Source organism: Lithobates pipiens, unplaced genomic scaffold (genome assembly GCF_037356315.1).
Source record: "Lithobates pipiens isolate NorthernLeopardFrog02 unplaced genomic scaffold, aLitPip1_a1.2 Scaffold_23, whole genome shotgun sequence".
In the NCBI taxonomy this organism is placed as follows: Eukaryota; Metazoa; Chordata; class Amphibia; order Anura; family Ranidae; genus Lithobates; species Lithobates pipiens.
Genome location: NW_027507785.1, coordinates 97,407,347 through 97,430,166, shown reverse-complemented (window position 1 = coordinate 97,430,166; position 22,820 = coordinate 97,407,347). Strand labels below are relative to the sequence as shown.

Sequence of the window (22,820 nt, the reverse complement as noted above, 5' to 3'; positions counted from 1 at the left end):
GCACCCCCTCAAGCCTGCACTCCGTACACAGCGCACCCCCTCAAGCCTGCACTCCGTACACAGCGCACCTCCTCAAGCCTGCACTCCTTACACAGCGCACCTCTTCAAGCCTGCACTCCATACACAGCGCACCTCCTTAAGCCTGCACTCCTTACACAGCGCACCTCTTCAAGCCTGCACTCCTTACACAGTGCACCCTCTCAAGTCTGCACTCCGTACACAGCACACCCTTCAAGTCTGCACTCCGTACACAGCGCACTCCCTCAAGCCTGCAATCCGTACACAGCACACCCCCTCAAGTCTGCACACCATACACAGCACACCTTTCAACTCTGTACGCTGTTTATAGCGCACCTTTCAACCATGCACTCCATACACAGCGCACCTCTGAACCTTTCACTCCATACACAGCTCACCTCTGAACCCTGCATTCCGTACAAAGCGCACCGCTCAACCTTGCATTCCATACACAGCACATCCCTCAGCCCTCATTGCTAATAACTAGTTCTAGAATTTTTTGTCTGTTCGTGGGTCCTGTTAGCTCTGCAGTCTGTGGTGTGTAGGCAGTGAGATGATGTGCTATAACCTTAAGCAACCAATCAGCAGGTTGTAATCACATGCTGTAACCTCTATCAATCACTGAGCTGTTTTGTGCTCCGAGGGTTGGTTCACACTGGGACGACTTGTCAGACGACTTAGCCGCCTGACAAGTAGCGTCCTGTTCTGTACAATGGAACAGTTCTAATCGGAGCGACTTGTGGGCAACTTGAACTTAGAAAAAGGTTCCTGTACGACTTTGTGGGCAACTTGAGGCGACTTGCATTGACTTCTATACAGAAGTAGTTTTGCAAGTTGACGCAGCGGTTGTGTCCAGGTCACCTGAGGCAGTCGTGCTGCCTCAGTATTAACCGGACCTTACATGCACTGTTAACTGTGGGACCATATATAGACAGGTGTGTGCCTTTCCAAATCATGTCCAATCACCTGAATTTACCACAGGTGGAGTCCAATCAAGTTGAAGAAACATCCAAGGATGATCAGTGGAAACAGGATGCACCTGAGCTGAATTTTGAGTGTCATGTACATTGGATTTTTTTTCATTTTTTATTTTTAATACATTGGGAAATATTTCAAACAAACTTCTTTCACGTTGTCATTATGGTCTATTGTTTGTAGAATTTTGAGGAAAATAATGAATTTAATCCATTTTGGAATAAGGCTGTAACATAAAATGTGAAGCGCTGTGAATACTTTCTGGATGCACTGTATGTATATATGTGGCAGCACGATATTAATGCACACCTTTGTGCTGCCACATTTATGTCCAATGAATTTACCAAGTCAGGTAGCCAATTATGTTGTAGAAAAGTATTTGGAAAATGGTAGAAAAGTCTTGTAAAGTGTCAAAATATAGCAAAAATTTGTGATTAACCACTTAACAACCGGCCCATAGCCAAATGACGGCTACAGGGCGGTTGTTTAACTCTGGGAGGCCGTCATATGACGTCCTCCCAGAATTCCGCTCTCGCGCACCCCTGGGGCGCGCACTCGAGAGCATCCGTGACCGCCGGGTCCTGTGGGCATCACGGATCACGGTAAACGGACGCTCATGGCGGTTGTTTACCACGTGATCGCTCCGTCAAATGACGGATTGATCACTTGTAAACAAACCGGCGTCATGTTATGACGCCAGTTCCTCCCTCCCCCTCTCTGTACCGATCGGAACAGCGGAGGGGGAAGAGATCGGTGTCAGCAGCGATGTGGGCTGCATCTGCAGTGCCCACATCGCTGCTCATCGAAAATTAACCCCTCAATTCCCTGCCAATACTCTGCATTACTCTGCATTACTGTGCAATACTCTGCATTACTGTGCTGTGCAATACTCTGCATTACTGTGCAATACTCTGCAATACTCTGCAACACTCTGCAATACCCTGCAACACTGCAATACCCTGCAACACTCTGCAATGCTCTGCAACACCCGCCAATACCCTGCAACACTCTGCCAAGCTCTGCAACGCCCGCCAATACCCTGCAACAATCTGCAACACCCGCCAATACCCTGCAACACTCTGCAATGCTCTGCAACACCCGCCAATACCCTGCAACACTCTGCCAAGCTCTGCAACGCCCGCCAATACCCTGCAACAATCTGCAACACCCGCCAATACCCTGCAACACTCTGCAATGCTGTGCAACACCCGCCAATACCCTGCAAAACTCTGCAACACCCGCCAATACCCTGCAACACTCTGCAATGCTCTGCAACACCCACCAGTACCCTGCAACACTCTGCAACACCCGCCAATACCCTGCAACACTCTGCAATGCTCTGCAACACCCGCCAATACCCTGCAACACTCTGCAATGCTCTGCAACACCCGCCAATATCCTGCAATGCTCTGCAACGCAATACTCTGCAACGCCATACTCTGAGATACCCAGCCATACTCTGAGATACCCAGCCATACCCAGCCATAGTCGGTGATACCCTGCAATACCCAGCCATAGACATCCCCCCCCCCCTCCCGCCGCCCTCCGGTGCTTCTACCAACTCGCCAATACGATCAAAGCCAGAATCTTTTTTTTTTTTTTTCAGGCTTCCCAGCTCAGAGGTGAGATGTGGGGTCTTATTGACCCCATATCTCACTGTAAAGAGGACCTGTCATGCCATATTCCTATTACAAGGGATGTTTACATTCCTTGTAATAGGAATAAAAGTGATCAAAAAATGTATTTTTGGGGAAAAAAAAGTCAAACTAAAATAAATAAAGTAAAATGAACAATAAAAAATTTTTTTTTAAAGCGCCCCTGTCCCCATGTGCTCGCATGCAGAAGCGAACGCATACGTAAGTCCCGCCCACATATGAAAACGGTGTCCAAACCACACATGTGAGGTATCGCTGCAAACGTTAGAGCGAGAGCAATAATTCCAGCCCTAGACCTCCTCTGTAACTCAAAACATATAACCAGTAAAAAAAATTTAAATCGTCGCCTATGGGGATTTTTAAGTAGCGACGTTTGGCGCCATTCCACGAGCGTGTGCAATTTTGAAGAGTGACATGTTAGGTATCTATTTACTCAAAAATTGGGCTAAATTTACTGTGTTTTTTTTTTTTCTAAGCACAAAACTTTTTTTTCCAACGACCACCAATGTATTCTCCAGGGTGTTTGCTAAAAAAACATATATAATGTTTTGGGATTCTATGTAATTTTCTAGCAAATAAATGATGATTTTTACATGTAGGAGAGAAATGTCAGAATTGTCCTGGGTGCTCCAGAACGCCTGATGGTGCTCCCTGCATGTTGGGCCTCTGTATGTGGCCACACTGTGTAAAAGTCTCACACATGTGGTATCGCCGTACTCGGGAGTAATAGCAGAATGTGTTTTGGGGTGTAATTTGTGGTATGCATATGCTGTGTGTGAGAAATAAACTGATAATATGACAATTTTGTGAAAAAAAAATCTTGATTTTACAAAGAATTGTGGGAAAAAATTACAACTTCAAAAAACTCATCATGCCTCTTACTAAATACCTTGGAATGTCTTCTTTCCAAAAAGGGGTCATTTGGGGGGTATTTGTACTTTTCTGGCATGTTAGGGTCTCAAGAATTGAAATAGGCCATCAGTGCTTCAGGTGTGATCAATTTTCAGATATTGGCACCATAGCTTGTGGACTCTATAACTTTCAGAAAGACCAGATAATATCTACCAATTTGTACTTATTTTTACCAAAGATATGTAGTAGTATAAATTTTGGCCAAAAAATAAATAAAAATTATGAAGAAAAAATTACTAATCTGCTAAATTTTATAACAGAAACAAAGAAAAATTCATTTTATTACAGAATTTTCTGTATTTTTACTTTTATAGCACAAAAAATAAAAAACCGAGCGGTGATTAAATACCACCAAAAGAAAGCTCCATTTGTGTGAAAAAAAGGACAAAAATTTGTGAGAGCACCAAAAGCTGAAAATTGGTCTGGTTATTAAGGGTGTTTAAGTGCCCAGTGGTCAAGTGGTTAAAAACACCAGGGTACCTTGTAAATAGACTTAAGGCACTTTCACCCCATTCCATTGTTAAAATGCATATGCGTTTTTGTCAGATTTTCTGGACTCCTGACTCCAATCATATACCTGTGAAACTTTGACATGTGACTCAAAGATTGCAAAACCCCTCAAAAAAAAGATCAGTGTAAAAGAACTGTAAAATGTAGTAGACCTTTTTCTTGTACTGTATTTCTACTTTTTATTTTTGATCATTGAGACTGTTATGGTCGTCACGGTCCTGATTACTTTTCGCTTCCTTATGCAGTTGTTGCTTCTTTTTCTTCATGTATTGATGTAAACATGATTTGTTTGATTGTATTACAGGGTATTCAGCAGAAATGACCATTGGAAGCACAAAATGCAATTCTCTGTCCACATTTTCTGGAGGTTGCCAGAGCTTCTTCATTCCTTCTGGTATGTGGCTAAAGGACACATTTGACTTGCTTCTAGACTTTAATGCCCCTTGGTAACCCTTCCCTATTTCCCTCTTTTCCTTTTTAAGAGCACATTTACACCTATGCAAGGCTTGCTTTGCTCACTTGTGCACGCGTTTTGGGTACTCATTCTTTTCAAAAATGCATGACACTAAAGCACCACAGCAATATATACACACTTGTTCTCTGATGCAATGTTGTGTGAATGTCTGTTTAGAAATGGATTAGTAGAGCACACAAAAAGACATCTGCACTAATGACTGGATCACTGGAATTGCTATTCAATACTGTATGGGCTGCATGTAGCCTCAGCTACATAGAGTAAACAGTGCAGCGATTTTTAGCGGAACGGTGACATTGAGGCGGGCACATCGGATACTTTTGACAGATTTTTTTGGATCCAGTGTCATTTATACAGCGATCAGTGCCATAAATAGCCATTGATTACTGTATAAATGTCATTGGCAAGGAAGGGGTTAATACTAGGGGAGATCAAGGGGTTAACTGTGTTCCCTCAGTGTGTTCTAACTGTAGTGGGATGGGCTACCATTGACATGACAGAGATCACTGGGAAAATATAAATCCTTTGTCATATGAGAATTTTCATACATTATTCCTATCCTTGGTTCCGACTTGCTGTGAGGAAAACTGGCCGATCGTTCGCCCAATTTTCTCATAGTGTGTACGGGGCATAAGATACAGTGAGTGAAGCTAAGAACTCAAATACGTTTTTCAGACTCCCCAAGAAATATATAAAGCAGACAAATCATTGTCTTTTAGCACTTGTCCACAACAGATGTACTGTATCACTTTGAATGGACTGACCCTTTTATTGGCTTATTTTTGTTATACCCAGAAGCCTACGACCATGCAATAGAGTTTTTGCATTTTTTTTGGTTTCAAATTTTTTATTGTGAATAACACAAAAATAAGGAATACAAACAGAAGTTTTCAAGACCGCGAGCGCGGCACATAACGTTGGTTACAAAAAGAAAGAACATCACTGTGTTTAAAGAGGAAGTAAACCCTTCCAAACAACTTGGACCTACAGGTAAGCCTAGATTAAGGCTTACCTGTAGGTCCAAGCAATATCTCCTAAACCTATATGGTTTAGGAGATATTTGCCCGACAATGGGCACCGCTGTCTACGGCGCATGCGCCGTAGATAGCGGCGCGCAGGCGCACTAAATGCGGCAAGTCCAAGAATGGATTTGCCTAATTTGTCGACTCCCGTGCGCATGCGCGGGAGTGACGTCATCGCGGCTTCGCCGAATGGCAGCGGCGGAGCTGCGAGACGCGACTCCCGTGCGCATGCGCGGGAGTGACGTCATCGCGGCTGCGCCGCTGTGATTCGTCGGAGCTGCGAGACGCCACCAGCAACATGGATGCGGCGGACTACAGGGGACAGCGGCGACTTCACTGGCTCCTGTGTCAGGTAAGTGACACATAATGAGCTACTATGCGATGCATAGTAGTCCATTATGCTTTACCTTTGCAGGGAAAAAAAGAGGAAGTAAACCCATCAGGGTTTACTTCCTCTTTAAATAACACTAAGCACATTACTAGCGCACTTTACATTGGAACAAGGGAACACACCGGTGCATTCGATAAGAGGACAGCCAGTTAAGAGGGGGAGAACCCCCCAACCATCATCAACCCAAAACATAAAACCAACGCGGTAGGGACAGAAGAGAATGCAGGGCAAACGGGATAGTCATCCGAAGGACCTTGTTCATGGCACAGAGAATACAGTTAGACAAACTGTAGCCATAAGCTAAGAAGAGGTAAAGGAGGGGAAGGCACAGTAGGAAGAAAGGAGCGAGCTAGAGAGAAGGGGACGGAGAGGGAGAGACAGAGTCAGTGTCGGCAGGACCGCACAGGGCCCCAGGGGACCATTAAGCATTTAGGTTCAGGGTGGACTGAATTTATGGTACAAGGAGGCTTGTGTCAAAATCTGGGGGGAAGAAGTTATCTACCCAAGGGGTCCAAATTCGAGAATGGTGGGGGACACGATCCAGTAATGTTGCCTCAATCTTGCTATGAATCATGGCTTGGGTTACCCTATTTTTATTTTCAGTTATATGTAGGTTCGGGGTTTTCCAGGCTTTGGCGATGGTCTGCTTTGCAGCCGTAGTCAGCTGAAGAAGAAGGAGGAGTTGGGCCTTGGTATAGTCTCCTTGTACATGGTTTAAAAGTGCAAGGACTGGGTCAGGAGCCAGGGTATCGTGAAGTAATGTGGAAGCTATTTGAAACACTGCTAGCCAGAATTGTTTCACTATCGGGCATGTCCACCATATGTGGGCATGTGTACCCCTCTCTCCACAGCCTCGGAAGCACGCCGGTGAGTAAGTTGGCAAAAATTTGGAGATCCTAGCAGGGACCAGATACCATCGCATAAGCACCTTATAATTAGCCTCCAGAGCCACTATATTCTGGGTGGATGATTTGGTATTGGCCCATATTTGGGACCAGTCCTCCTCATCAAGAGTCAGTTGCAAGTCCTTGGACCACTGCGCAGCATAGAGAGGAAGGGTGGACGGGAGAGTGGTTAGGTGGGTATAGATGGTTGAAATGATACCCGGTGCATGGGGGTCCGAGGAGCATAACTTTTCAAAGAAAGACAAACTTACAAGAGAGGAGCAAGAACCAATCGTTGCCCTGACGAGGTGGGCTATTTGGAGATACCGGAAGGTTTCAGTTGGGGATAATCCAGTCTGAGCTTGAAGAACTGAGAAGGGTTTAAGAGAGGTATTAGAGACGAGATCGAGTATTCTGTAAAGGCCAGCTTGGGACCAATGGCAAAAAGACCCAGGTTCCGTAAAAGCCGGGTAGAATATGGGGTGGCCAAAAAAAGGGGGAATGTGGAGAGACCAGCCTGTAGGGGCCACGCAATCTGTCCCATAGCTTCAATGAGTGACTAGTGATTGGATTAGTTATGGGGCCACGAGCTGAAGGCGGAATCCATAATACGTTAGATATTAGTAGGGGATATAGTTCGATCGCCTCCAGACTGACCCATATGGGGACTTCGCTGGTCGCGTGGAATAGGGTGAGCTGAGCCAACTGGGCAGCGAATAAAGTTTGGTACACCAAGACCCCCCCTGCTTCTGTCCCGGAGAAGAATAGATCTCGGAACCCTGGGCTTATTTGGACCCCATATATATTTGAATACCCGAGAGTGTACAATACGGTGAAAGTAGGAGGGGACTGGGATTGGGAGAACTCTGTATAGGTAGAGGAGTTTAGGCAGAAGAGTCATTTTGACAGCCGCTATTCTACCAAACCAGGATACACAAAGGGATTTCCAGGACTCTAATGCCCCGTACACACGAGAGGGATTAAGTCTGACAGACCTCCAAAGGAGTTCCGCCGGAGTTCCGCCGGAGTTCCGACGGAGTTCTGGCGGACTTTTCGACCGAACGGACTTGACCACACACCATCACACCAAACTTCCGACGGAGTCGAACGTGATGACGTACGACTGGATTCGACGTAGGAAGTTCCTAGACAGTAGCCAATAGCTGCCCTAGCGTCGGTTTTAGTCCGTCGGAGTAGCACACACACGAGCGGATTTTTCAAAGGGGACCGGGTCCGGCGGAGTTCCGTCGGGAAAATTTAAAGCATGCTTCATTTCTAAAGTCCGTCAGACTTTAGCGAAGCTAAAGTCCGTTGCAGCCCACACACGAGCGGATAGTCCGCCGGACTCAGTCCGTCGGAGTTTGGATGTCGAAAAGTCCGCTCGTGTGTACGGGGCATAACAGGGAGGTTAGGTGTGAAAGCATAGGAAGATAATTAGCCCGAAAGAGAGTAGTGGGATCACCAGTCAATTTTATACCTAGGTATGGAAGTGCGGAAGTGGACCAGAGAAAGGGGAAGCTGCTTTGTATGTGGGCCAATTCTTGGGGTGGGAGAGATACATTCAGGGCTCTAGATTTCTGCTGATTAACTTCCAGACCCGAAATAGTTGCGAATTTATCTAAAATGGGGATAAGGTTCGGAAGCGTTGTTCGAGGCGAGGTCACAAAAAGGAGTGCATCATCAGCAAACAGGCATATCTCATGGGAAGTAGAGGCTATTTCCAGTCCTTTTATGTCTGGGGAGGCTCTAATTAAAGCGGCGAGGGGCTCAATGGTCAAAGCAAAGATAAGGGGAGAAAGGGGGCAGCCCTGCCTGGTTCCTCTTTCTATAGAAAAAGCATCCGAGCGGAAACCTGAGTATTTTATATAGGCTTGTGGTTGGTTGTAGAGGGAATTCACCCATTGTAAAAAGTGCGGGCCAAAACCCCAACGTTTAAGGATATAATTCAGGTATGGCCAAGACACCGTGTCGAAAGCCTTTTTTATATCAAGAGAAAGCAGGTGCATAGGGATTTTGCGGGATCTGGCTATGTGTTGAAGCAAGACAACCCGTCTAATGTTGTCACTGGCTTGACGCCGGGGCATGAAGCCTACCTGATCCTTATTAATCAATCTGCCGATCAAAGGGTTAAGACGAAGGGCTAAAACTTTGGCTAGAAGCTTAATGTCCAGCTTTAGTAGGGAGATGGGTCTGAAGTTAGACCACAGGGAGTTATCGGTATTGGGTTTGGGTATCATGGCTATTATAGCCGTCAGAGTGTCACGGCCAAATGTCTGATTTTGCAGCAGGGCGTTGAAGGATTTACAGAGAAGAGGAGTCAGGATGGGGGCAAATTTTTTATAATAAGTGGCAGAAAGTCCATCGGGGCCAGGTCGCTTGTGTGGTTTGAGAGTCTTAATAGCCGCAAGTATTTCTTCGGGCGTAATAGGTGTCTCAAGGGATTCCCTATCGGAGTCAGTCACTGTGGGCAGGGAAAGGTCTCGAAACAGCCGGTCAGCCGCTTGTTGAGAGAAGGAAGGTTTAGCCATATATAAGACTTCCAGACGGTTACGGAATTCACGAAGTACCTTGACGGGGTTACTGGTAAGAGTGTGCCTATCTATTTTGAGTCTAATGGGGACCTGGTTCCTATCAGGGCGCCGCAGGCGCATAGCCAGCAGCGTATCTGGCTTGTTTGCTTTCGTATAAAAAGTATGGTTGGACCTACGGATAGCCTTGTCAGCTGACTCAGCCAGAAGCAGGTCCAATTCAACTCTAGCGTTCTCCATCGCCAGCCTATTGGATTCTGTTGAGGAGGACTGAAACTGTAGGAAAGCCTGATGAAACGTCTGTTCTAGCCTAGCCTGTCGGAGTTTCTTATCTCTTTTGAGGTGCGTGGACACTGAGATACATGTGCCCCTAATCACCGGCTTATGTGCTTCCCAGAGAAGGGTAGGAGAGATACCAGGGGTGGAATTATTCTGCACATAATCCTTAAGGGCCACTTGGATATCTAGCAAATAAGATTGATTAGTAAGGTGGGCTTCATTAAAACACCATGAACGATCTCTAGATTGGGGGATCAGGGAAGTTATCGAGGTTATTACTGCGCAGTGGTCCGACCACGGTATGGATTGTATAAAAGAGTCAATATAATATCGGGGAGGATGCAACTGAAAGAAAGATATGATCGATTCTGGAGAAGGATTTATGGGGGTATGAATAAAAAGTGTAGTTCTTTTTAGCCGGGTTGCATTCCCGCCAGGTATCAATCAGTGAGGCTTGCTGTAGCAGCTTCCGAAACCGTAGAGAGGGAGTGTACTGTTCAGGGGCATAGGGAGATTTATCCAAATGAGGTTGCAGCACTAAATTTGAATCACCACATAAAATCAGGTTGCCCTTACAATGGGTCCGTAGGACCTGGAGTAGATGGGAGAAGAAAGGGGTGGGGTTGTTATTAGGGGCATAATAGGAGACCAAAGTAGTTTCTACATCTTGAAGTAGACCCACTAGGATAACGTAGCGCCCTTCCGGGTCTTTAATTTCTGAGATCACCGAAAAGGGAAGGGTATGATGAATAGCAATCAGCACACCACGTTGTTTCGTGGGAGCGGAGGCGGTGAAAACTTGAGGGTATCGGGAGCTAAAATATTTCGGGGTTGCGCTAGTGGAAAAGTGAGCTTCCTGAAGAGCCACAATGCCAGCCTTCAGCGATACAAATGACTGGAACGCCTTGACCCGCTTGTTAGGTGAATTCAGGCCCTTAACATTAAGTGAAAGTATTTTTATGGGGGCCATCGGGAGAGTAATGAGGAGATGTGCAGAAATGTCCCCAGGACCCCGCCGACACAAGACAGAAGAAGAGAGAGAGGAGAAAGAAGAGAAGAACGGAGATGGAGGGGAGGAAAAGTAGGGTTTGTAGGGGAAGGATATGGACACGTAATGGAGGGGAGAACAGAAATCTGCCGCCCGACCAAACAGTGCACAGACTCCCCAGTCGGCCAGCCGGCTGAAGGGTGTGTACACCATACTAGGGGAAAGCAATGACAGCTTCCCGCCACAAACGGGATATTCAGATACAAAACTTTGGAGTCAAAATATAACAATAAAGCTCTATAATAGTAAAGCCATTGGTAATGGGCTATTAGCAGTCGTGGGACTAGTTAAACATATCTATAAAGCAATCCCAGTGTTTAGGCAACATAACCAGGTACTAATTAGGGGAACAAAGTGGTTAGTCCACACAACCGTATACATAAAAAAAAAAAACACAAAAAACACAAAAAGAAAGGCAAATAGGAAGTCATAGGGTCTGAGCCTGTGCAACCCCAGAGGGTAATAGGGGACTGCGTAAGTTCCCCCTAAAAAAAAAAAAGGGGGGGGGGAAACCCATCACAGGATAGTCCCCTCGGGCCTTGGGTAAGAGGTCAGGCAAAAATAGTGAATGATGGGCTCATGATCTCATACCAAGGTTCCTCCAGTAGCACTCAATAGAGGGTAAAGGAGCAAGTAGCATAGTTCAGCGAGGAGAGTGCAGTGAGCATTCTGCTGCGACGTCTCGGGGAGGAAGGGCTGGAGTCCCTTTACAAATAGAGAAAGGGGCCGGTGGAGGTCTTCTCGGGGTGATGGTATAGGGATGGGCCGAGGTCCGGGCTGGGGTGCGAGGTAGCGCCGTCTCTGAAGGTTGGGCTGGGGCCGTCAGATGTAGGGATTCCAGAAGATGTTGGAGAGCTTCAGGTGAAGTGCAGGAATGTTGTTGCCCTTGGTAAGAAAACTGCAGGGCGAAAGGGAAGCGCCATGTATACTTCACTTGATGTTGTTGAAGAATCTGCAACTGTGGTTTCATCGCACGGCGTTTTGCAATCGTTAGGAGGGCTAAGTCAGAGAAGAGCTGGTATGTGTGCCCTTGGAACAGGAGAGCGTCCTTGTTGCGTGCAGCAGCCAGCAATTGCTCCTTTGTACGGAAAAAGTGGAGCTTAATAATAATATCCCTTGGAGGGCCATCGGGTAGTCGACGGGTAAGGGCCCTATGGATCCGATCGAATTCCAAGCGTTCGATCGGTATAGAGGGGGACAGTTCCTGGAAGAGGGCCGTAGTGAAGGATTGCACATCATTGATCGTTTCTGGTATGCCTCGCAGGCGCAGATTGGATCTGCGGGAGCGATTTTCCGCATCCTCTAAGCGGGAGAGAAGGGTGGTATTCTCATCACGTAAGGCCACCTGTTCTTGGACCTGCTCCTGGAGCGTGAGTTCAATATCATCTACTCTAGTCTCCAGATCTGATGTGCGTTGGCCTAGTTCCCTTATCTCCCTGGTTAGCTTGTTTGTTATCTGATCAGAGGTAGATTTGAGGGCTTTATGTAGCATGCTTTCCATCAGGGACAGAAAATCCGCCTGAGACATACTTGAGGGTGGTATAGTGGAGGGACCATCAGCGTGATCGTCTGAGCGGTCGTCCTCTTCACTGTCGGTATGTCTTGCTCCGTCTGGAGAGGTGGCTCGCTGTATAGCAAGAGCTTTCGCCGCCATTTTGGACGAGGCGCGGGCTAGGGCCTCCTTTATCGGTTTAGGCTTGTTCTTGCCTCGGTGATTCGTCAGGACTATACCAGAGTGATCCGTGTGCATTCCGGAGGTGATACGCTGGGGTTGCAGGGTGGCTCAAACCCAGAGAAAATACCCTATGTTGTGGCGGGGAGTGCGGAGCTCTAGTGGAACACGTCCTCCATGCATAGCCTCGCGCATGCGCCCCCCGAGTTTTTGCATTTTTTTAAACAACCTCCAGTTTTTAACCCATCATTTCACTACAAGGTATTGCCCCCACATCTTGATTTAATCCTCTTTTAATCTGCATTCTATTAAAGGGCTGTTTTCAGTGTGCCCCAGTGACATGTACTGCTCCAGGGAAAGTGAGTTCTGATTGGTGTATGTGATCGAAGGCAAGGCAGTCCTAGTGTAAAACTTTTTACAACTTGTGTGTTGTTTCTTCAGAGTCCTCCACAGCTTAACCGCTTCAGCCCTGGAAGATTTTACCCCCTTCCTGGACACTGAGCACTTTTTACGATTTGGCACTGCGTCGCTTTAAAGCGGTAGTAAACCCGCAAATTATTATTTTTTTTTTTAAACCTGCAAAGCAAAAGGCATAATGAGCTAGTATGCACCGCATACTAGCTCATTATGAAATACTTACCTTAGAACGAGGCCCCGACATCTGGCCCGATCCACGCCGAGGGAGCTGACATGCTCCCTCAGCGTTTCTTCCGGGTATCGCGACTCCGGCGCTGTGAGTGGCCGGAGCCGCGATATTGTCACTCCCGCGCATGCGCGTGGGAGATTTCATTCCGGCCGCCGGCCACATTGCCGGATTTTCAGGCCGAGAATCCCGTTGTGCGCATAGTCAGCGGCGCATACCGAGGGGAATATCTCCTAAACCGTACAGGTTTAGGAGATATTTTTTTTACCTACAGGTAAGCCTTATCATAGGCTTTCCTGTAGGTAAAAGTAAAAAATTCGAGTATACAACCACTTTAACTATCGGTGGAGGCTGTCACTGGTTTGAGCGTTCACCTTGCCTGTTATTTGTAGGATCACCGTATATGAACACTTGATGGTGCTCTCTTATGGACTTTTATATGTTTTCTTTTATTGTTTTGTTTGTTAATGTGCTGCACTGTTTTTTATTATATTTACCTTTTAGGGATTTGATATTTTGGCCCTTAGTGTTCAGCTGCTGTTATGTGTTAGATTTTTTTGGCGCTAATTGATTTCTTTATTTATATTTCTCTTAGCAAAAGTTAACAACGATGTCTGGGGAATGCCCAGGAAAAAACCAAAGCCTACTTACCACCAGCTCTCAGACAACCAAATTGACCTGTCTAACAGCCTGCGTTAAAAACAGGGGTTTAGTCCGCACGCATTTGCAAACGCATGCGTGAACCACAGAGCCACGTCAAGGCACCCTGGTATCTGTGGTCCTAACACTAAAATATAAGTGTCCCCGCAGTGGAGGCACATGCATTCTGATGATTAGATGAGAGCAGGTGGACTGAAGGGGAGCCCACCCCTCCTTAAAGGTACAGGAGCACACCAAACATCCAGCGAGAGCACAATGGCAGCAAAGGTGTCGGTGCACTGCTGGACCAATACAAACACTCACGTGATAACAAAAACTTGCCACCGCCCTCATCTATAGCTGGCTATCGCAGTAAGTGGCACTGGAAGGCTAAAAACAGGTAACAACCATGTCTGGGGAATGCCCAGGAAAAAACCAAAGCCTACTTACCACCATCTCGCAGATAACCAAATAGACTTGTCTAACAGTATGCGTTAAAAACAGGGGTTTAGTCCGCACGCATTTGCAAATGCATGCATGAGCCGCAGTGTAGTGTTCAGCTGCTGTTATGTGTTCGATTTTTTGCGCTGATTGATTTCTTTATTTATATTTCTCTTAGCAAAAGTTATAGCGTCTACAAAATAGGGCATAGTTTTATGGCATTTTTATTATTGTTTTTATTAGTAATAGCGGCGATCTGCAATTTTTATCATGACTGCGACATTATGGTGGACACATCGGACTCTTTTGACACTATTTTGGAACCATTGTCATTTATACAGCGACCAGTGCTATAAAAATGCACTGATTACTGTGTAATTGACACTGGCAGGGAAGGGATTAAACACTAGGGGGCAATGAAGGGGTTAAGTGTGCCCTAGGGAGTGATTCTAGCTGTGAGGGGGTGGGCTTCAACTCACATGACAGGGGTGTCTGTAGATGAAAACAAACCTGTGCAGCTCTGACCAAAGTTGATTGCTTGTAGGTGTATGGACCTTTTTGATACCTCATGAAGCCTGAATGGAAAACTCCTAGACTGTAGTTAAGAGACTCCAGACTATTAATGTTCACCTTCACCATTACAGGAGGGAGATTTTTTTTTTCGGATTCAATCCCACTTCACATGCACTTTCTCTCCCCTGATGCAGTAGCTTTGAGCTCCGCACTGAGAGCTGCTCCTGTGATGATGAAGATGTTCAGTAACAGCTAAGTGTCTCTTAGTTAACGTACTTTGCAATGTCCTGGGAGTTTTCCAGTCAGGCTTCATGAGGTACGTTAATGGCCTACACCTATAGCAATGGCATTTAACCCTGGTCCGAACTGCACAGTTTGTTTTTGTCTACATAAGTCCCTTATCTGCCTAGGCAGTTTTTGGTAAAGTTAAATTAACCCTTTAAAAGATAGTGGGAATGTGCGTTCCCACTTGTAGGTTTTTTTTTTTTAGCTTTTTTTTGTGTGTTGCACATAGGGCAGCCCTTTTACTGGAATGGGCTGCCCTTTTTATGACGAACGTGCCAAAGGTACTCACGTAAAATATTTTTAAACCGACCCAGGCATGCTTGTAGACGTGGGTTTTGCTGCCATTTTCGCATGACACACTGCAAAATCACAGCACGTTTAGGGTTCCAGTAAGAAATCAAAGCAACTTAAGTGTGTTGAACATTTTGCCTTGTTTCTGAAAATGCAGGCAGAAACACGTAGTTATGCGTGTGTGGGTGTGTATGGAAACCATGACAGTCCAGTAAGCAATGATCAACATCACATGGAAGGTATTGAGAGATTAATTTCATGTCTTCAATGACATGAGCCAAACATTCAGATTCCATACTGCTCTGCACCCATGTAATCATTGGAGAATAACACTGCAAACTGTTAGAATAGAGTGAGGAATGCCTCCCATGTCATTTCACATAGTCTACATTGATGGGACCGTAGACATCAGGCTAACATCCACAACCTGCAAACATGCATAATAAAATAAAAACCACACCACAGAAAGATAACTTGGATACAATTAGGCCACGGCCTGGTTTATTGGTTTACAACAAAATTATATATCATGTCATGAACTTTATTACTTAAATCATTTCTTCAAACAAAATTCATCTTCAGAATTCACCAAAACTCAACCCAGCCACTAAGACTTGAGTTGACCATCATCTCTTTAAACATATTCTCACATATCCCCTTTGACTCTCTGACAAAAGGGATCCTACCGCATAAACCGGGCGCGACGGGGGGGTGATTTGGGAGGAAGCTCTTCTGACGACTCTTGTCTGGCGACTGGCTAAATTCCAGTCAGAGGGGTTCTATAAATAGCCCTCCAAACAGCTTCCAAGGACACCTGACCCCATCACCTTCCGCCCTCTCACCCTCCGGTAGCTTCTCTCTCTGTGACCAATAGAATAAGCCCCTTTATGATAAAAATTAAAATTAAATATATATATTTATTTTTTATAATAATAGCCGACACCATGGTCCCGTGAGGCAAGGGGGGGGCCAAAATGGTCTGCCCCCGCCCCCCACCCTCCCCCCATCCGACAAGCATTTGGCCCTTTCCAGTCACAAGATATTTCAGTGTCACGGTCTGGAGTCAGGCTCAGAGGCTAGTAGCTATAGCAGTAGAGCAGGTATTCACACAGGTCACCCTGGCTGATGACACGGGTTCACCTGAGGTGTGGGGTCTAAGCACTAACCGGTATTCACCAGAGCTCCTGAAGGTGGAGATGGGCTTTGCTGCGTGTTAGTGCCAGGTCGCGCTCCTCAGGATAGCCCCACCAGGAGGTGAGCAAGCCGGGGTCTGGTAGCAGATATAGCAGGTAGGGATCAAGCAGAAGCGTACTTTAGAAACAAGCCAAAAGTCGGTAACAAATAGTTGCAGGTTGGGATTCAGCAGAAGCGTAGTCCAGGAACAAGCCAAATGTCGGTAACGAATGGTAGCGAGGATACGGTCGGCAGCAGGAGAGACAGGAGCAAGATATTGGCTGGTGAAGGCACAATATTCTGGCAACCAGGAAGTGCAGAGGCATGGCTTAAATCAGGAAGTTCATGGGAGGAGCAAAGGGTTCAAGGTTCAAGGCAAACAAGATTCAAGGCAAGATCATTCAAGGAATTGTCCAAGGAGCTGTCCAGCATTCCAGGTGGCTCAGCAAGCAGAGTCACTGCCAGACCCACCAGAGGTCCCAGGTTCAAGCCCAGGTCCTAACATTCAGCCTATTATAGACTTTGACAGGGTGATGGCAGTGGGGTTGAATGCAGCACCTGTGCCTTCCAGACATACAAAAATGTCAGCACAGCAGCTAGACACTCATGTGCAACAGACCTAACCCATCCTGCATGGACCCCCGGCGTGCGCGCGGCCGTTTTGACGGCAATTGGCGCCAATGACGCTATTTAAAGGGGATCTTTGCCTTGCTGTCTTGCTGCCCGATCAACATCATTCCTGTGTACTCTGCTACCCTGTATCTGAATCTACCTGATCCGTATTGAACTTGGCCTGTTTCTGACTTCTCTGCTTGCTGCCTGCCCCCGACCTTGGCTTCTGAACCTGACTATTCTCTTGGACTTCGTTTTGGTACCTGATCTGCTCACCTGTGTTTGACCCGGACTGTTTAACTACTCTGCTACCTGCCAGTTACCTGCCTACCGCTGCTGGACTACAGAACACCTCCCTGTTCTCCACTGTATCTGGCTGGTGCCTTCTGCTGTGTTCTGTTACCACCTACATCCTGCTGCTGGACTACAGGACTCCTTCCCGTTGTCCGCTGTATTCTGCTGTCACCTACATCCCGCTGCTGGACTACATGACTCCTCCCTGTTGTCAGCTGCATTCTGCCCGCGGTCTGCATCCCGCCACTGGGCTACAAGGCACATCCCTGCTGTCCGTTGCTTCCGGTTGGAACCACCTGCTGCATCCTGCTATCATCTGCATCCTGCGGTTGGACTACAGGACACCTCCCTACTACCAACGGTCTCCTGCCTTCTACACCGGCCTTTAACACAATCTGTGCATAAAAAGTATATGCCGAAGCATGGGGGCAATCCACCCCTAATGTTAGGAGCAAATCGCTCCTCCGCCCCTACCCCCATGCTTTGACATATATGCTCTTTTTTTTAACTGTGGTGGTGAAATCACCTCCGACAGCGATGGAGTCACTTTCTTTTTTATTTTTTTTTATTTTTTTGTTGGTGTTTTTTTTTTTTTGCCTTTTTTCACTTTTTTAATTTTTATAAAAACTGTAAAGTGAACGCTGCAGATTAGGGTCTCTCAAAATGTGATGGCCATCGCATCTCCCGATACTCTGTGTTAGTGTGCCCTAGGACTAGTAGTGCTGTACCCTACGCTAATACTCCACATCTTCTTTGGGGTGCTCTTTGGATAGGGGTACCAGGGAGGACATAAGGAAAATACCTCTCACTGAATTTGCATTGAGAAGGTGAGCCATAGCACCGGCTGTAACGATCTCTTCCTGCCTTGACTTAACCCCTTCTAGCACAAGCCCTCTCCTCTCCCAAAGCACCCCCAGCACATATCTAACCCCCCTACCCTCCCCTTGCACTAGTTCCCTCAATGCACCCCCAGCATATATCTAACCCTCCTACCCCCCCCCCCCTTGCGTTAGCCCTCTGCCCTCACAATGCACCCCCCAGCACATATCCAACCCCCACCTGCATTGGCCCTCTCCCCTCCCACCACACCCTCCTCTGCTACCCTCAATCTATCCCTCTCCTCTTATCTTCTGCTCTCCACATCAGACTGGAATTTGGTTATCATTGCTCTCCTCTCTGTTTTTCTCCTGGTCTCTCCATCTCTCCTCTTCCATATTTTTCTCCCACTCTGCTCTCATTCCCTCTAATTTGAGTTGACACGTACTTTTTGTCTCATCTTCTATCCTACGGTCCTCGTTTTCCCTCTCTTCTTTGAGTGCCTTTACTTTACTTATCAATGCACTTTTGTTGCACTCACTTCCTCCTCTGCTACCCTCTCTTCTTTCAGTGCCTTGATCACACCTGCATTCTCTTTAAGGCTTCTCCAATTCTTGCTTGCAGCTTCCTCTGCTGCCCTCAATTTATCTCTCTCCTCTTGTCTTCTGCGCTCCACGTCTGACTGGAATTTGGTTATCATTGCTCTCCTCTCCTCTCTGTTTTTCTCAAGGTCTCTCCATCTCTCCTCTTCTAGCCTTCTATCTTCTTCCATATTTTTCTCCCACTCTGCTGTCATTGCCTCTAAATTGAGTTGAAACGCACTCCTCTCTGCCATTTTACTCTCATCTTCTATGCTACTGTCCTCATTTTCCCTCTCTTCTTCCAGTACCTTGATCACGCCTGCATTCTCTTTAAGGCTTCTCCAATTCTTGCTTGCCTCTTCCTCTGCTACTCTCAATCTATGCCTCTCCTCCTCTCTTCTGCTCTCCACATCTGACTGGAATTTGGTTATGATGGCTCTCCTCTCCTCTCTGTTTTTCTCCTGATCTCTCCATTTCTCCTCTTCTATCCTTCTATCTTCTTCAATATTTCTCTCCCACTCTGCTCTCATTGCATCTAATTTGAGTTGAAACGCACTCCTCTCCTCCATTTTTCTCTCATCTGCTATCTTCTTCTCCTCACTTTCCTTCTCCCTCTCTTCTTTCAGCACCTTTACTTTACTTATCAAAGTGTTTAGCTGGTCCTCTCTCTTCCTCCGATCCTTCTCAATCCTTTTCTCCTCTCTTTTCCTCTTCCAATCTGCTCTTATTGCCTGTAATTTGGCTAGAAATCCTTTCTTTCCCTCATCTTCCTTCCCTTTCTGCTTTCTTTTCCTCAGGCAATCTGCTGTCATTGCACATAATTTGGCCAGAAATCCTATCTTCCTCTTACTTTCCCTCTGCTTCTCCTCTCCTTTTTTCCCTTTCTCCACACTTCTCTCCCAATCTGCTTCCCTTGTGTTTAATTTTGTTGTCATTTCTCCTCTCTCCTCTTCCTTCCTATCCTCAGGCTCCCTTTCCTGACTCTCCTCATCTTTTCTCCTCTCCTCCTTCGCAGCCATATCCTTCAGATGACTGAGGTATGCTGTGTTCTCCTCTCTTCTCCTTTGCTCCTGAATCTGTCTCTCCTCTTTTCTCCTCTCCTCCTCCGCAGCCATATCCTTCAGATGACTGATGAATGCTGCATTCTCCTCTCCTCTCCTTTGCTCCTGAATTTGTCTCACCTCATATTTTCTCCTCTCTTCCTTCTCAGCCATATCCTTCAAATTTTTAAGATATGCTGCATTCTCCTCTCTTGTCCTTTGCTCCTGAATCTCTCTGTCCCTCTCCCGCTTTGCTGTCTGCTCCATCAGCTTATTCATGAAGGCAGTATTATCCTCTTTCCTCCTCTGCTCCTTCATCTTTCTGTCCTTTTCTATTTTTCTCTCCTCCTCCTCTGCCATCTCCTTCAAATATTTGAGATATGCTGCATTCTCCTCTCTTCTCTTTTCCTCCTGAATCTGTCTTTCCCTCTCCCGCTTTGCTGTCTGCTCCCTTAGATTATTCATGAAGGCAGCATTTTCTTCTTTCCTCCTCTGCTCCTTCATCTTTCTGTCCTTTTCTCCTTTCCTCTCCTCCTCCTCTGCCATCTCCTTCAAATGTTTGAGATATGCTGCATTCTCATCTCTTCTCTTTTCCTCCTGAATCTGTCTTTCCCTCTCCCGCTTTGCTGTCTGCTCCCTTAGATTATTCAAGAAGGCAGCATTTTCTTCTTTCCTCCTCTGCTCCTTCCTCTTTCTGTCCTTTTCTCTTTCTCTCTCCCCCTCCTCTGCTATCTCCTTTAAATGTCTGAGGTAGGCATCGTTCTTCTCTCTCCTCCGTCGCTCCTTCCCTTGCCTGTCCCTCTCCCTCTCTGCTGCCAGACCCCTCTGACAATTGATGAAGGCAGCATCCTCCTCTCCCCTCCATTGCTGCCTTCTGCATTGCTCTGCTCTCTCCTCCCTCACGCACTGCATGCATTCTATGTTTTCCATTCTTCTAAATGTCATTTTTGCAATTGTAAGCAAAATGATCAGATTTTATAATAAAACTTTAATGAGAATATTTTCTCTTAGTCGTAGGTTTAGTTTTTCCTCGTTAGAATAAACTACTAATAAGCAATCTGCGATATTATGAAGAGCCAATGTAATAAACACCCTCTCTCTACAAAGTCCAGATACGTAATGACGGCGGCTGTAGTGATGTCCAGTTCATGAACGAATCGTTCTTTTGAACCGGTTCTTTTTAGTGAACTGGATGAATCGATTCTTTTCAGTGAACTGATTCGTTTGAAACAGTTCACTCTGCACTCAGTACATAGCAGAGCAGCAGAGCTGGCAGTGGTAATATGATCCTAGAGTGAGAGAGCTCGGCCCCTCCCTGCAACCAATCAGCTGACTTCAAGCACAGTGACACTCAGGAACTGGATACAAACTTAAAACAAGAGCCAGGAGTACACAGTACACCGAGTTAAAGAATCGAACAGTACACCGAGTTAAAGAATCGTACAAGTTACCGAGTTAAAGAATCGTACAAGTTACCGAGTTAAAGAATCGTACAAGTTACCGAGTTAAAGAATCGTATCAGTTTTTAGAACCCAGTACACTGAAAGAACCACGAGTCACCACCAGTAAAACAATACACTAAACCAATGAAGTAGCAGCAGTGATCAGGTGGTACGGACAGCCTAAGGACCTTTCACACTCATGCGACTTGTCCTGCGACTTGAGACTGCAAAGTCACATGACAAGTCACACCCCATGATTTCCAACGAGTTCAGTTCATATCTGTGCGACTTCAAAGTAGTTTTTGTACTACTTTTGTCTGACTTTGATGCGACTTGTGGCAGAGACCTCAAGATTACACAAACATTGCTTCAAGTCGTGGCAAAAATCATGGCAAAAGCACTTGACTTTCAAGTCGCACAAGTGTGAAAATAGCCTTAACGATTGGATTTTACTACCAGGGGTACTTCGCCCATGGTAGTGGTAGTAAAATCTGATCATCATTCCTGCGCATGCGCTGTAAAGACTATGGGAAAATCTGATGGCTAGCAATGTTAACTGTGAAGTTGGCCCATCAGAATGCAGTTCACATGCACAAAAACCCGCTTTTCATTTAGGCTCCATTTCCACTTGTGTAACTTGTCCTGCGACTTTGTACTCTATGATTTCCAATGACTATTATTCGTATCTGTGCGACTTCAAAGTAGTCCCTGCACTACTTTGGTCCCACTTTGATGCAACTTGAGATCCATAGACCTCCGGAATACACAGGCATTGCTTTAAAGTCGCATCAAAATTGCGGCAGAATTGTGCAACTTTCAGGCTGCGTTAGCCTGAAAAGCCTGAAAGTTGCACGATTATGCCGCGACTTGAAGCCATGCCTGTGTATTCTGGAGGTTTATGGAACTCAAGTCACATTACAATGGGACCAAAGTAGTGCAGGGACTACTTTGAAGTCGCTGTGACTTGAAGTCGCACAGATATGAATGGTACTCATTGGAAATCGGGTACTTCTTGTCATGCAACTTTGCAGTCCCAAGTCGCAGGACAAGTTGCACAAGTGGAAACAGAGCCTAAATGAAAAGCGGGGTTTGTGTGCATGTGAACTGCATTCTGGGGCAACTTCACAGGTAACATTGCTATCCATCAAATTTGCGGAAACCTAGGCTCAGGGCCGGTTCGCACTGCAGCATAGTGCAAAATCGCATGCGATTTGCACTGCAGTGCAAATCACAGGCGATGTCCGTGCAATGCGATTTCAGCAATACAGATAGTATGGTTGAAATCGTATCGCATTCGGACTAAACTCGCACAGGACCCTTTTTTTGGTCCGCACCAGAATCGGATCGCATAGCACTCATGCGATCCGATTCATGTCCAAACTGACACTTCGCAGTGCGACATGCGAACTGAAATGGGGGTGCCATTAACATTGCATGACACTCCCCAGCAGTTCGCATATGTCGTTGTGAACTGTCGTGCGAGTTGGGTGCGATGCAGGAACCCGTCGTGGAATCGCAGGGTTCCCGCATCGCACAAGTGTGAACCCAGCCTAACACAGCTGTTTGTGTATCACCAAAATGCATGACACTGCGCTAATCTGACAACAATGGAATAATTGTCAATTGACAACAATTGTGCTCTGCGCCGATGAACTAAATCAAAGTAAACATTACCAGGACC

The 22,820-nt window shown here is 46.2% G+C and overlaps 1 protein-coding gene and 1 long non-coding RNA gene across 2 annotated transcripts in view; one reads left to right on the top strand and one right to left on the bottom strand.

Moving 5' to 3' along the window:
- Window positions 1-4,369: 4,369 nt before the first annotated feature.
- Window positions 4,370-22,820, top strand: part of LOC143926971 (uncharacterized) — a 47,101-nt gene continuing 28,650 nt past the window's right edge. Inside the window, exon 1 of the long non-coding RNA XR_013262174.1 lies at window positions 4,370-4,464. This is a non-coding gene — a long non-coding RNA (uncharacterized LOC143926971). The remainder of the gene's footprint in view (window positions 4,465-22,820) is intronic.
- LOC143927754 (uncharacterized) lies at window positions 18,320-20,823 on the bottom strand. The gene has a single exon (XM_077452090.1). It carries the CDS (start codon window positions 20,640-20,642, stop codon window positions 18,594-18,596), a length of 2,049 nt encoding a protein of 682 aa, XP_077308216.1. The 5' UTR covers window positions 20,643-20,823; the 3' UTR covers window positions 18,320-18,593.